The sequence below is a fragment of the Microtus oregoni genome, unplaced genomic scaffold (assembly GCF_018167655.1).
Source record: "Microtus oregoni isolate MIOR12 unplaced genomic scaffold, Mior012 000008F_ref0000371, whole genome shotgun sequence".
NCBI lineage: Eukaryota > Metazoa > Chordata > Mammalia > Rodentia > Cricetidae > Microtus > Microtus oregoni.
Genome location: NW_024543067.1, coordinates 25,121,595 through 25,137,622, shown reverse-complemented (window position 1 = coordinate 25,137,622; position 16,028 = coordinate 25,121,595). Strand labels below are relative to the sequence as shown.

Below are 16,028 nucleotides of genomic sequence, written 5' to 3'. Positions count from 1 at the left end.
TACACAAGACTCTGTCTGAAAAAAACAATGAGTAGCCCAAATAAATACTAGTAATACTTTTCTACAGGTTATGTGTTTCTCCTTGTGGTACTAGGGGTCAAAATCAGGGCCTTGTACATGCTAAGGAAAACTGCTAAGTTTAGAAAAATCATAAAAATTTGTCTTAGAAATTTCCTTTTTGTCAAAGGAATGTGGAGAAATGGTTATAGAAGACATCCCAGCATGGACCTCTGGCCTCCACATGTTCCTGCACAGATGATCATACCTGCACAGTGCACACATGCACATATCACACACACATGCATATACAGAATACACAAAACACTGTTAAAATCTGGCAGGTAGACACTGTGAGAGATGATATACAATGGACCAGATATTTTGTTTCAGCAGGTAGATATTTGAGAGGATTAGGCCAGGAAGATGAGAGGAAGAGAGTAAGTAGAATGTGCTCAAGGAAAATTTCAAGATAGAATATTTTATCATCGTGTAAAAAGTTCACATGGTAGCCGATAGATTTGTGCAGCTAGAATAGGAAGAAAAGCTTAGGATCAAGACCTTGAGTAAACACTGAGAAATGTGTATAGAATGTTGCCTGCAGGACCTGTGTCCCAGTCCTTAAGTACAGACTGATGTACTGATCGGTGCAAAGAAGTGTCCCTAGGGTTTTCTTTGGGTATATTCTGCTACTGAGTGCTACTCTAGCAAGAATGAAAGACTTTAAGTGTGTATGTTTGTATACTTGTCTTACTAATGGTATTTCAGACACACATATAATCAGTATGTTCCAAGGATAACGTTTTTGTTCCTAATTGTCTTAGATTTCAGAGCAGGACTTCAGAAGCTGCCAAACTTGAAGCTGAAGTCAGCAAGGCACAGGAGACCATCAAAGCTGCGGAAGTCCTAATTAGTCAGCTTGACAGAGAACACAGGAGATGGAACGCACAGGTTTGTCTAGGAGAAGAGCCACAAACACAGGAAACCTGGGTGTAATGAATGTATTTTCTTTTTTTCTAAATAAGGAGACCAGAACAAATATCCATTAGTTTATAGCTGGTCTTTGACAAATAACCCTGAAGTGAATGATGAGTCAAAGTGTCTTTCTATGAACATACTTTAGGAAAATCACTGTTGGCTTTGGCTTGCCCACCTTGTTGATGAGAAGGGCAGGGAGGGCAATGATCTGTAGTGAGCTGCAGGCAGGCCTATTTTTTGTCCTGCCCGGCTCCCACATGGTTAGCTTTACACCCGAAATAACAACACACAAACTGTATTCACTTAAACACTGCCTGGCCCATTAGCTCCAGCCTCTTCCTGGCTAATTCTCACATCTTGCTTAACCCATTTCTAATAATCTGTGTAGCACCATAAAGTGGTGGTGGCTTACCGGGAAAGATTTAGCATGTCTGACCTGCTTCCATCTTGGGCCAGAGCTTCATCGCATCTGGCGTAGAGAGGAGAGGCATGGCGATTGCCTCACTTCCTCCCAGCATTCTGTTCTGTTTACTCTGCCTACCTAATTTTCTGTCCTATCAAGGGCCAAGGCAGTTTCTTTATTAACGAATGAAATCAACTCAAAACAGAAGACCCTCCCACATCAATGATCTGAGGGAACTTTGCCACAACAATAAGGTTAATATTCAGCACTGTTCACCAATTGTTTTTATTGATATGTTCCATGATTTCAACTTTGGCAACTTTCTGTTTAAAGTTATTTTTAATTTAATTGTGTATGGTGGAGTACATGCATCTAAGAAAACATGTTTATAGAAATAATCTTGTGTCTCAAACTTTTAAAAACTTTGAATTCTTACTGATCCTTTGAAATTTTGGAGTTGTTAAGGTATTACTACTTAAATGAGTGCTGGGTTATTTCCTAACTGGAGCTGTCTTCTGAGGGAGTGCCCCACATGTACTGTCTTCCAGGTTTCTGAGATATCGGAGGAGTTAGCTACCCTTCCCAAAAGAGCTCAGCTGGCAGCTGCGTTCATAACCTACCTCTCTGCTGCTCCGGAAGGCCTCAGGAAGAACTGTTTGGAAGAATGGACTAAGGCAGCTGGTTTAGAGAGTTTGTATTGAATTATTATGAGCTTTAAATTTCAGTGTGACAAAAATGGCCCTCCACTTCTGTTCCCTTTACTTCTCTTATTTTTTTTTGTACCTGTATGTCACCAGGGATAATATGACTACTTCAGATTTGTTTTTGTAAATTATTTAAATTACTATGTTTTCTACTCCTACATCCATATGAGACACAGGCCTCCCTTTGAATTATTTTTAATTTTGCACAGATAGTCAAGTATGTTATTTATTAGCATTAATATCACATGCCAAGGTAAAATGGGAGGCGCTAACTTTTCTTGTGAATTTTGTGGTTTTTACAGCTTATTGTAACTGAAACATTCATTTGTTCATTCATGAATGCTGTTCATTTTCACTTTTTGCAAAGCTTTTTCCTGGGTTTATGTTTTAATGCACAGGAATGGACATGAAGCCAATGCATGCCACAGCCTCCTGTGCTGGTCTGTCTGTCAGGTGCTGGTTGCTATGGTGCCAGTCTGTCTGTCTGGTGTTGGTCGTTATGGTGCCAGTCTATCTGTCAGGTCCTGGTTGCTATGGTGCCAGTCTAATTGTCAGGTCCTGGTTGCTATGATACCAGTCTGCCTCTCAGGTCCTGGTTGCTATGGTACTGGTATGTCTGTCAGGTCCTGGTTGCTGTAGTGACTGCTTGATGCTTTTGATTTTCAGAATTTGATCTAAGGAGATTTCTTTGTACTGAAAGTGAGCAGTTGATCTGGAAAAGTGAAGGCCTTCCATCTGATGATCTCTCTGTAGAGAATGCCATTGTGATCCTACAGGTAAGATAGTCTCAGGTATTATGTTGAAAACTGTCTACCCTGTAGTGTAAACACGCTGTAACTCTGAAGCTATTCTTTCTCTAGTTCAATAAAATGGGAAAAAATTGACAATTAAAGTTGATTATCTAGTATTCAATGAAATTTATTTTCAATTAAATAGAAAAGTGTAAGCTAAGATGGCCTTTTATGATGATAAAATACTTAAAATTGAACTTTGTAGTAATCATAGTTATATTGTAGGGTACCCTAAATTATCTCATACTTGATTTTCTTTCATAAATTTTGTATTTCAATTTAATTTAATTTACCAAACAAAATTCTTCAATGAGAAAAACAGTTTTGGGTTACAAGTTAGAAATGAACATCTGTACATTTTGGAAAATTCTTCATGTCGTGTGTTTTCCTACAGTTGAAAATACTTTCTTGGCAGTGAATATGGAAGCCCACTGAGAGCCATGGTTGCAAACATCACAGACTAGAAACTTAGTACATTGTTCAGTGGCGGCTTCCACACTCTGCACTCACTCCGTTCTGCTTCCTCTTCCCCTCAGTGTCTTTCTCTCACTGCCGTCACCGTCATGGCCTCACTGTCTCCTCACAGTTATGCCCTTTTGTTTTGCTTCATGACTCAATCACAAACTTTAAATGAAGTTTGGTTTTATCGTTAAGTTGGTGAACCTTTCACGTTTTCTACATTTGCTTATTGCATGTGTGCGCATTCATGCATGAAGCTTGAAGACGTTGTGCAGGTCTTCTGTGTGGTCAGGCTTGGGTCCAGTGCCATCATCTGAACTGTCCTTGTGGCCTCTGCGAAGTGTGTGCTAACTTTCTTCCTAAGTGAAAGGATTAATGTCCTGTCTCAACAGATCACACTTTATACATCATTATTTTCTCTCTCTTTCCTCTCTCTAACCTTTTTTTTCTGAACATTTTTTTCATTATTATCTTACCACCCTCAAGTGTGTGTGTGTGTGTGCCTGTGTACATTAAATGTTCCTCCTTAGGTAGCATGAAAATATTTTATATGATTCTTGGCTGTGTCCTATTTATTTCTTTAATTTTTTTTTTGTTTTATTATATCTGTTAATTAACTGTCCATACTTTAGTCTAGGTGTGTTGCCTGGAAGAAGTCACTGACTACAAATTGAATGGTTTATTAGTTTAAATTGATTTTACTGTTTTTTGATTTGTTTTCTGAACAGTTTTTTATCTTCTTCTGCACTGACATAGACATCTGGAGTCTCAATTGCTTTTGCAGATAACATGCTATGTGAGGGTGTTACCTGTGTTCTGTGTATTTACACTGTGTATTTCTATCATGCTTTTGCAGATAACATGCTGTGTGAGGGTGTTACCTGTGTTCTGTGTATTTACACTGTGCATTTCTATCATGCTTTTGCAGATAACATGCTATGTGAGGGTGTTACCTGTGTTCTGTGTATTTACACTGTGTATTTCTATCATTCTTTTGCACATAACATGCTGTGTGAGGGTGTTACCTGTGTTCTATGTATTTACACCTCTGTGTATTTCTATCATGCTTGTCATACTTATTGATTCTTCCTTCAAGGTTTTGGACTCATATTCCTTCTGCTCACTTCAGTTCTCAAAGAAAGTCATAATTTGCAAGTGTTGATAAGTCTGACATAGTGGCACAGTGATGCTGTCCTAGCCTGAGAAGCTAATGCAGGAGGATTTTGAGGAGTTCAAGGTCGTCATAGGTTGCATATACATAGTGAGATGATATCACAAAACCTCGGAGCAAAACGAACCACAAACAATTCCTCCAAGAGCTATGATGTTTTAAGAATTATTTCCTAAGAATGAATGATGGGGAAGGTAACCTTTAGAAAATATGTTTATGAGAAAATATATGTATATATTGATAATTACAAAAAGACAACTTTGTCTTCAGAATTGGGTTTCATAATCAATATGGGAACTTGCCTGTGAATTTAACTTTAATAATCTTATATTAAATTTCATTTAATATTGACAAGTTTTTTGAACTCCTAATTCATCCTCACTGTCCACCCCAAAAAATTACTTGAAAAATAGATTAATTTGCAATTATGGTCTACATTGTATCCCAAATCTAAGATATGTTAGGTCTGAAATATGTTATAGTTAAATGTGTGATTGGGAAGCACATGCTTAATAACATGTATGAACATACTAGGTAACATTTATAAAATGAATTTGCTAAGGATAGAACTTGCTATGTAGCTGAGGGTGACCTTGAACTCCTGATGTTTCTGAGTCCACTTCACAAAGCCCAGTATGTATAGGCTCATGTCAGCACACCAGCTCCCTCTGTCTTAAGGAGTGGATGGAAAGATTTGACCACAGACAGCTTGCCTCTATCTTTCGGGAACATTGGCTTTTACTAATTTCATGTTGACCAATTTCAGTTTGTTTCCATGTTAAAAATGTATCCCTCTCTCCTCTGCCCACTCACCAGCCTGTTACACTTCTAAAAGGATTCCGATGAGCCTCTTGTTTCGCATTTCTGTGCAGTGAATGTGATGCATCAGATACCCTAAGTGCACCATGCAGGGTAGGACAGGCTGCTCTCCATTATACGCTCTCTCTTGCCCTCTGCCTGCTCATATCCTGTTTCTCTTACTTTTCTCTAGGAGGTAGCGTGATCTTAGCTCAGTAATTTAGGCCCAGACCTGTGACTTGTTGTTGCTAAATGCATTTCTCAGATGTCTCCAGAACCATCATGTTTACTGACATTCACTTCTGTGGCTTCATTTTGTACTAAGAGAAATGGCTGTCCCATCAGCACCTTCCCCGCTGTGTTGCTTATTTCCTTTCCTTGGAGTGATGTTCCTGAAGTGTTAGTCTGCTTATCACAGTGTCCCTCCGTGTATGCCAGGGACTTTCCATTACTCTTCATGTAACGAGTGTGCTGGAGTTGTCCCAGTGCTCCAACCTCTGTAACCTCGTTTCCATCGTGGGATTAGCTCCTTTACCTGGATAAACTTTGTTGGCTTAGTTTGACCTGGCTTTTCCTACTCCAAGTCCATGTGTCCCTGTGTATCTTGTGTAATTCCTCATCATGAAGTTTTCATTTTTGCTTCTTAACTGGACATGAAGTCATTGAAGGTAAGGAAATTCGTCTTCCTCATTTCTGGACTCTTTGTCTGTATTGGTTGTCACCTAGCACTATAGGTGAGCAAATGAAGGAATGGAAGTTCATGATTTTTTATTTGTAACAATGTGCTCAGTGTAATTTTAACTGGATTTTTATCATGGAACACAGAAATAAAATGTACCTTAGAGAGTTTGTCTAAAGTTCTGTGAAGAAGTATATATAAGATGAAAACTGACTTGTAAGTTGGTATAGATTTGTTACACATACTTTGCTAAAATGAGACACTTAAAAATAAACCTCTTTTTTTTCCTGACTGCATCAGATCATTGGTTTAAAATCATCGGTAAGAAATCTTTTAATTTTAAAAGTAATGATGTTGAGGGTGTGACAAAATCTGCTAGAACTGAAATGTTTATTACTGAATGTTAGCAGAAAGCCAGATTCACACACACAGTAACACTGAAGAGACCATTTGCTAGTCAAGTCATGTTGCCAGGGGTTGCGCCTTCATACAGTGGAGCACAGAGGCCACTGTATGCCTGGTGAGGAGCACACAGTGGGTGGGCTTGCATGAGGAAGCACAGTGGGAGGAGCTCCGTGTCTCAGAGCACTGTTGCTGATGGAAACTGTTTGGGGGAGTTGTCCGTTCCTGCTACCGCCTTCCTCTGACGTACCACAGAAGTTCCTGATGTGTTCTGGGGGGCACAGCCAAAGTCTCTGCATTACACCGACTGTCATGTGTGTTCTCTTATCACTATAGCAAATGTGTTGTTCTTTAAGTGAGAAAATTTCAGAAAAATTGATTTGTTGTTTAAAACCATTTACTAGGGCTGGAGAGATGGCTCAGTGGTTAAGAGCACTGACTGCTCTTCCAGAGGTCCTGAGTTCAATTCCCAGTAACCACATGGTGGCTCACAGCCATCTATAATGAGACCTGGTGCCCCCTTCTGGCATGTGGGCACACATGGAAGGAATGCTGTACACATAATAAACAAACAAACAAACAAACAAATAAATCTTAAAAAAATAAAACCATTTACTAGATAATGATTATTTAAAACTATCATATAGATAGCGCTGGAGAGATGACTCAGTGGTTATAGCACTGACTGCTTTTCCAGCACCTACAAGGTGGCTCACAGCTCTCTCTAACTTTAGTTCCAGGGTACCTGGCACCCTCACCCAGACATACATGAGGCAAAACATTAGTGTACATAACATAAAAATAAACATATAAAAATATCACCTAGGTAATGTGCATTTTCTGTTTGTATGGAGGGCAGCGTCAGTGCTTAGAGCTCTACCAGTGTGAGACAGTCTGTGGAAAGCAGTTCCTACTTCTCTCGACCCTGATGGATGGATTGCCTCTCAGTGTCCCTCTCAGGAAGTCTGCGGAGTATGCTCACTTTATAGTAGTTAGATTTAATTGTTTATCACTCGATACTAGTAGTTTATCTAAGTGCTTTTTGGTGCATTTACAAGCCACACCTGGTCTCTTCTACTTTGTGCTTGATAGAGTTGTCTTCTACAAAGACACAGAAAAGCTAATTTAGCAATGGATTGACAATTTTTAGGAACTTGTTTTTATTTAAATAAAACTTCACCATTATTTAAAAAGGTTTTTCCCCCCTAGAGTCGTGTGTGCCCATTCCTGATAGATCCGTCTTCTCAGGCGACAGAGTGGTTAAAGACACATCTGCAGGACTCACGCTTGGAAGTTATTAACCAACAGGTATGCACCACTTATAGCCTAGGTCCTGACTGCAGATGAACCAGCAGTGAATCCAGCTCAGGGCTGCAACAAGAAGACACGCGCAGAATGAGCTGCTCGCAGTGTTGCTCTGGGAATCTGGGCCGCAGGTCTGTCACTTCCAGCAAAGCCCAAAGCATATTGTTTTTGTGCTAGTGACTCATCTGAGCCCTGGGAGTTCCAGAGTGAGTGGAGGAGGCACAGCTCCTCCTCCTCCTCCTCCTCCTCCTCCTCCTCCTCCTCCTCCTCCTCCTCCTCCTCCTCCTCAGAGGAGCTAAGGAGACAAACCTTCACACTGTGCCCCAGTTAGTGTCGAATGAACTGTAGTTGTAGTGCATTGGCAGTGACCCTCACTGCCTAATTTGCCTTACTAAGGAAATTATTGTGGTCTTAATCGAGTTTGTAAGGATCAACATTTGATTAGGTTTTATAGATACTCTTAAGGTATTTGAAAAATTATTTCCAAATTTCACATTCCTTATAAAAGTTTCTATCTCATTTGTATGTGGTAATAATAGCTGGAAATTAAGTGATGAATAATATATAGACATTTGTTATGTACCAGTTGGGATAATTCTTGAGAAATGCATTCCTGGGAATTCTCCAGTATGAACATTGAATACATCCCCATATCTGACATTGTAGCCTGCCATGCGCCTGGCTGCATATTGCAACCTCTGGCTTTCATTTATAAGCATTAAGAGAAGGAACTAGTGTGTGCTTTCCTTTATTACCACAGGACAGTAACTTTATCACAGCTCTCGAGTTGGCAGTGCGTTTTGGGAAAACTCTCATTATACAAGAGATGGATGGGGTGGAGCCTGTTCTTTATCCACTGTTGAGACGAGATCTGGTTGCTCAAGGTAAATGTTTGAGTTTCTTGAGTACCAATTTTTAAAACCAGGAACAAGCTTACAAGAGTCCCTTCTGGTGCAGCCACATAAGAAATACTTAATTGTCCCACAATGCAGTATGGGGCAAAGTTCACACTGATTATCCGTTGTCATTGCAAGTTGTGACAGTATATGTAATTGTTGTCCTCGGGGATGCTCACTAGAGACTCAGGACTTTTCACACAGGGTAGCTGTTTAAGCATGCACTTCCTGAAAAGAAAGCGCGTGCTTAGCACACCCGTGACATGTGCAAACAGTTTGAGCACAGCTAGCCACTCTTACCAGTTCTGAGAACTGTGAGAATTTTTCTGAAGCCCTTGTCCCAGATGCTGCTTATAGACTGACTACTTTTGCAAGCAAGCTTTTTTTAAAAAAATATTTTTTTTATGGTTTATTTAACTTTATTTTATGTGCATTGGTGTGACGGTGTCAGATCCCCTGCAATTGGATCTTCAGACAGTTGTGAGCTGCCATGTGGGTGCTGGGAATTGAACCTGGTTCCATTGGGAAGAGCAGTCAGTGCTCTTAACCACTGAGCCATCTCTCCAGCCCCTGCAAGCAAGCTTTTTTTTTTAAGATATCTGCACTTCTTCATGAACACCTCATATGGCTTTACGGAAATGCTTATGAGGTCCTTCCATGCCCTGACATTATATGAGATAAACCTGTGACTTTTCTGGGCATAGCTAACAGTGAGTCGATCCTGGGACTCTCAATTTTTTAGTTGCTCATACTTTATTCACAGGACTTCCTGTGGCATAGATGCCTTTGAATTTCCCATGTTCTTGTAATTTTCTAATAAACTCTTGGCTCATCATTCTGGATTTAGATGGAATCATCTTTTTGCCTCAGGAAGCATTTTTCAGGTTTAGCTGTGTCAAATAATTCTGTATGCATTACGTTTGGTTAATTTTCATAAGTATTTCATGTACTGAGGTGGAGTCTGCTTGTTTGCTCCCAGCCACCCAGACACGAAATAAACACACGGAAACTGTATTAATTAAAACACTACTTGGCCCATTAGCTTATGCATATTTCTAGCTAGCTCTTCTATCTTAAATTAGCCCATTTCTGTTAATCTGTGTGTTGCCACATGGGTTGGTATACCAGTAAGGTTCCATCGAAAATCCAGAATCTGTCTCCTCAGGTGGCTACATGGCTTCTCTGATTCTGCCTACTCTCTCCTCCTCTATCTGCTTGGAATTCTGCCTTGCCCTATTCTTCACTGCAATAGGCCCAAAGTGACTTCTTTATTAACCAATGTTATTCATAGCATACAGAGGGGAATCATACATCAATGTATCATTGAAATTTGTGCAAATTTTGCTCTTTGCAAGTTTAATTTTCTTTAAAGATCAATTGTCATATTTTTTGTATGATGTTATTTTTTTATCACTTTAGTTTGTTGAATCTTGTTAAGAAAAATATCTGAAAGTCAGTTTTGAATTTGTCTCTTTGTTTTGGTCTTGTGATTTTTGTTTGTTAAAGTATACCTTGAATCCTTGTCATTATGAAATACTCTGTAACTCTAGAAGTCTTTCAAGTTTCATAGTTTATGATGCTACAGTACTATTCTATAGTTTATGGGTGACTTGTGTTGAGTCAGTGTTTGCATTGCTGTGACGCGTGCTTATAAAAATCAACTTAAACAGGCAAAGATTTTTTTGACTCATGGTTTAGAGATTCCAGGCCACCTTAGGATGCATTATTCTGGGTTTATGGGGAGGCATTGTATCTTGGAAGGGGCGCTGGAGCAGAGTAGCAACTGTAGTGGTGGTCGGGAAGCGGAGCAGTCAGTGATGGGGTCGGGAAGCAGAGCAGTCAGTGATGGGATCGGGAAGCAGAGCAGTCAGTGATGGGGTCGGGAAGCAGAGCGGTCAGTGATGGGGTTGGGAAGCAGAGCAGTCACATGAAAGAGAGTAATTATAAAAGGATGGATGTGTTAACGTGTCGTTTTACCATCCATACCTTAAAATGTCAAGGAATTACTCATATTTAAACATTTACAATAAAATTTGCTTTAAATGTACATAAAAAGAACAGAGAGGTAGATGCCATGTGAACAGCAGTGTGATAGTAGATCTTCACTATCAATTAGACTGAGAGATTTCCTAGAGACAGTAAAGCAAACCTAGGTGACCCAGACGGATTTCCAGAGAAGGCAGATGAAGACACCGTGTGATCAATGGTTTAGTTCAGTCTAACAGTGAACTGAGCTGTGTGACTAGACTGTGGGAGAGGAGGAAAACTGGGAAGTGGGATCCAGCCTTCTATAGTTACTCTTTCATGTGACAAGAACAGCTAAATGACTTCAGAATTTCAAGTATGATACAGTCGTATTCATTACATTCCTCATAGTCTATATTGGCCTTCTAGATTGTTCTACATTGGCTTTCCAGTCTTACTCATCTCACATGTGTCTACTACTCTGTATACTTTAGTTACATCTCACCACAGGTGAGTTTGCACAATAATTTCCATGTTTTGTCTGGCTCATTTCCTTTATTTAATGCCTTCTAAGCTCACTCATGCATTAGCAAGTGATCAAACAGCATTCCATATGTTTATATACTGTATATATGCTCGTCTGCTGATGGACTCTTGAAGGTTTTCCTTCTTGGCTACAATAGTAATGGTGTGGTGAATGTTTGAGGCTGCAAATCGTGTTTGGAAATGATGTATCCTAATCAGCTTTTTGTAATATCCAAGTAAGAGACGAGTCCTTCGGAGCATTATGTCCCCAGTGACCTACTTCCTCTAAATAGTTTTTATCTGTGGTTCCTGCCTTCCACTAAAACTTCCAAATCTGGAAGCCATCCCTGGAGAAACCCCTGATTCCATCAGACTTTGATTCAGTCACTTCCCTGCGGCTCACTCGCTGATAATCAGGATTTTCACGTGTCTGTAGACATTCGGAGTCAAACCATCGCACGCTGGTTTTGGTTGTGGGTGTATACCTCGGAGAGGGATTCCTGGTCATTGTAGGGTGCTAGTTTTAATTTCTTCAGGAACTTCTATGAAGCTTTTTGTAATAGGACACCACTCTTCATTCAGCTACTGGTTCTTTTTTTGTGCCTGTTTTCCCATAGTAGCCATCCACACAGAGGTGAGGCAGCACAGAAGCTTACCTTTGCGTTTACCTGGTGATGAGCAGTGCTGAGCCTATTTCATTCTTTGTTGGCCATTGTAATTTCTTCTTTGGAGAAATGTTATTCCGATCCTATTCTATTTTTAATTGTGTTACTTGCTTTTCTGCTATTTATAATACTTTATAAATTTTGGATGTTGTCTTTAAAATAGTTTGCAAATATTTCCCCCCAGTCTCTATGCCATCTTTTTATTTTGTGGATAATGCATGTCTTTGTACCTACTCAAATTTTTATATTCCTAGATTTTTATTTTATATCTAAAGTACTAGTACAATAAGTACCTTTTAACTAAACAATTTAGAAATTGGGAATAATATGTGATTACTTTTGACATATATAAACAACTCTTTCAGAAAAAATTGGAATATGAGCATACAGCCAATATTAAAACAATACCCATTATAAGTAAGTATCCTATTGTTACTTCTTTATCCCAGGATTTATCTTGATGTTATTTGACTGTAAATGCTAAAGTTGAACATTTAGCAGGAACTCAAGGAAGAGTGAAATCCGCAAGGAAAGAGCATGTGTTGTCTGTGTGTGGTTTAAGCACAAAGCCTGTTTTTCAGTAAAATGTAGTTTCTGAATGTTAATGAATTTGTCATAGTTGTCTTTGAATGTCAGGGAAACTCACTGCCATATAGTTTTTTTTTTTTTAGTCTGTATGCAGAAATTCTTGCAAACAGTTTTTAAAAACTTTCACAGGAGGTTCATAGACTATACAGAAGTTTCAGGACAACTAATTGTGTTTGTATGTGTGTTTTTGATAGGTCCACGGTATGTGGTACAAATAGGTGACAAAATCATTGACTACAATGAAGATTTCCGCCTTTTCTTGTCAACAAGAAATCCAAATCCCTTCATCCCACCTGATGCCGCGTCCATCGTGACTGAGGTGAACTTCACCACGACCAGAAGTGGACTTCGAGGGCAGGTGTGTAGGCGTGAACACTTACAGAGCCGTGTTTGCTAGGAATGGATTTGTTAGGATAGAATTAATGTTTGAGATTAAAGATGGGTTTTTAATTGTACATACTTTAATTTGTACATTCTTTGCTTTTCCTCTGCAAAGAAATGTGTGTTGATTTTTAGTACCTTGACTTTTTTCACTCATTTAACAGTATTATCTTCTTTTTCACTCTCTATAATAACATGTACATCTGTGTAATTTTGACTATTGAATTTCAAAGCTGCTACTTCAAAATATTCTTTTCTTATGCCACAAGGCTCTCCAAGTATTTATACTTTGCATTATAATTCTTATATATCAATATTTGAACAGTCACTCAGAATTTATTGAAAAATTACTTCTTTGCTCTGCAAGCTCACCTTAGTAGTGGGTGTGAGGAGCATTGCAGGTCTTCCTATGGCAAGAGCGCAAGGTACAGACAATTCCAGGAGAGGGGAGCGGGAAAAACATACAGATTAATAGAAACAATTAAAAAATACTTTTATCATAAAAAAGAAATTTATTTTCCAACATGACTGGAATGTTGGATTTCCCTAAGAACAGTATAGGAAGTGTAGGAAAGTTCTCTTTTAAAAAAATTGATACTATTTTTATTTTCATTGAGTTGTTTTTGAAATTGCTTTATTTTCAAATTAGCATAGAAATTAGTAGATATTACTATGGCATTTTTGAGGAAAATGTGTTTTTCTGTTTGTCTTTTTAATTGTAATAATATTTGTTGGTGCAAAATGTTATTTCAATGTTGTTTTGATGATGCGATATTTAATTTTTGAATTATTTATCTGTGTGTCTACATGTATATATCTATGGGTATCCATGGTCTATGATGTGTATGTTAGGGTCAGAGGACAACTTGAAGTCATTTCACCACATACATTCTGAGGATCAGACTCAGGGAATTAAACTGTGGCAGGTGCCTTCACCCACCAAGCCATCTCACTGGCCCTGATAATGTAATGTTTTAATATGTTTTAATATCATAAGTAAATGTTTGTTAGTAGCTAATACGAGTTCCATAGTTTTCATATTTTAATTTAACTTTAAAATGAAAATTTTCATACTTAACAAATACTGTGATTTTTACATATTTGTGATTGCAGTGATTGCTTTTGACATCTATTTTTTATTTCTTTTTATTTCTTGTCAGGTACAAATGTGGAAGTATCTTATACTTAATTAGAAAGAATCAAATGATGTCACATTTATCACAGTACTTGAGTATTTGCTCATTTCCAAGGCCTGGTCAAAAGTTTTATTCTCTTTTAAAGAGCATTGTTGGAATTTCTTCTTTTGTTTTTCTTTTTTAAGCTTTTAGCCTTAACTATTCAGCATGAAAAGCCTGATCTAGAAGAACAGAAAACGAAACTGCTGCAGCAGGAGGAAGATAAGAAGATACAGCTAGCCAGACTTGAGGAGTCTCTGTTGGAGGTGATGAGCTCTCAGCCTAGTTTCCTATTGCTGCTACTTTATCAAATACAAGCCACAAGTGTGACCCATAAGGTGTATGATGTTTCCAGAGTGGTACAAGTTATCTTAAAGTCACAATTCTAACAGAAAACAAGGATCTCTCTCTCAGAATGAATATCAGAAGGAGTTATTGTGGATGGAAGTTTCTGTACTGCCTAGTTCCACAGCCATTCAGTCCCAAAGAAACACACAGAGGCCTACATTAATTATAAACTGCTTGGCCAGTTAGCTCAGGCTTATTATTAACTAGCTCTTACAACTTAAAGTAACCCATAATTCTTGTTTTGCCACATGGCTTGTACCTTTTCTCAGTAAGGCATTCTTATCTTGCTTCCTCTGCGTCTGGCTTGTTACTGCATCTCTGCCTTTCCTCTTCCCAGAATTCTCCTAGTCTGGTTACCCCATCTATACTTCCTGCCTGGCTATTTCAGTGTTTTATTAAATCAATACGAGTGACAAATCTTTACAGTGTACAATAGCATTATCTGACAGTAAGTTATAATTAAAATAAACTGTTCTAAATTAATAATTCCTTTTTATTGTATTGTTTCATTATTCATTATAAACTTGGGATTTCAAGTGACATTAAAATTAGCATGAAATTATGGCTAAATATGTAACTATGTTTACTTTTGGTTATTATATATTAATATAATATATAATATTAGATACTAATATATCTAATGTTATATTTGTAAATATAAAACATGCAGTTAATTTGATGTAGGAAGGCTAAGTAATGTTGAAATTTTTTTAAAAAATATTTTTATCACATTAATAGTTAACATGTTTACATGCTTCATTCAGTTGGTTTTCTTAATATTATAATAACTTATTATTTATTGTTAATTTATTTTATTATTAATTTATTCTGCAGACACTTGCTACATCTCAAGGCAATATTTTGGAAAATAAGGATTTGATTGAATCTTTGAATCAGACAAAAGCAAGCAGTGCGCTTATTCAAGACTCACTTAAAGAATCTTATAAACTGCAGATTTTCCTTGACCAAGTAACTATTTCCTTTACTGTGTTTTTATGTCAGCTTTTCTTAAATATTTGTGTTAACTTGGTAGAACATGTACAGTCAGATCTTCAGGGGAATGATTTTGTCAAAAATGAAAGCCATTCAAAAATACCAGAGCCTGGGTTGTGATTCCTGTTTTAGGGAGGCAGGTAAGATGCCTCTCACACTGAGTATGGTCAGCTCCTGTCCACCCTGGTGGCTTCGACATCATCTACCACCTTGTTACTTATGGTAGAGATGTGCTTTACGATGAAGTTAACAGCGAGTGTTTTGAAAAGGGGTGTGAGAGAACATCTTTGCCATCTGTGTCAGTTGGCTTTCCATTACTAAAGTAAATGCCTTGGAAATCAACTTGTAATAAAGGGTTCATTGGTCATTTACTTGTTGCTTCGGGGCTGTGCAAGACAGGCAGCACATCATAGTAAGAAGATTTGGTGAAACTCTCATCTCTTGTCGTGTGTGTGAGAGAGAGCCTGAGAGAATATGGGGAGTGTGGGAAACTAGGGTCCCACAGTGGGTCCTCTTTGAAGGCACTGCATTCACTATACTGAGAGCTCTCCCAGTGCCCCCTCTTAAAATGTCCTTCCCTTTCTGACAACACCATGGGCTTCAGGTAAGCTGTTAACATGCAGACTCTCAGGGAAGAGTTTAAATCTAGACATCTAAACTGTGGCACCATTCTTAGATGTCTCTCTGTCTTGGTTCCTCCCTCCCTCCCTTTCTTTTGTGTTTATGGCAGGGTCTTAGGCTATAGTCTGTATTAGTCAGGGTTCTCTAGAGTCACTGAACTTATGGAATGAATCTATCTCTGTAT

General features: G+C 38.4%; 1 protein-coding gene across 1 annotated transcript in view; it reads left to right on the top strand.

Annotated features, from left to right (window-relative positions):
• Dync2h1 (dynein cytoplasmic 2 heavy chain 1) overlaps positions 1 to 16,028 on the top strand; it is a 225,006-nt gene that overhangs the window by 114,272 nt on the left and 94,706 nt on the right. The window contains exons 61-69 of the mRNA XM_041657101.1: positions 822 to 948; positions 1,927 to 2,068; positions 2,749 to 2,858; positions 6,281 to 6,301; positions 7,592 to 7,690; positions 8,448 to 8,571; positions 12,521 to 12,684; positions 14,029 to 14,148; positions 15,065 to 15,199. Of these exons, the coding sequence (XP_041513035.1) occupies positions 822 to 948; positions 1,927 to 2,068; positions 2,749 to 2,858; positions 6,281 to 6,301; positions 7,592 to 7,690; positions 8,448 to 8,571; positions 12,521 to 12,684; positions 14,029 to 14,148; positions 15,065 to 15,199 (1,042 nt within the window). The remainder of the gene's footprint in view (positions 1 to 821; positions 949 to 1,926; positions 2,069 to 2,748; positions 2,859 to 6,280; positions 6,302 to 7,591; positions 7,691 to 8,447; positions 8,572 to 12,520; positions 12,685 to 14,028; positions 14,149 to 15,064; positions 15,200 to 16,028) is intronic.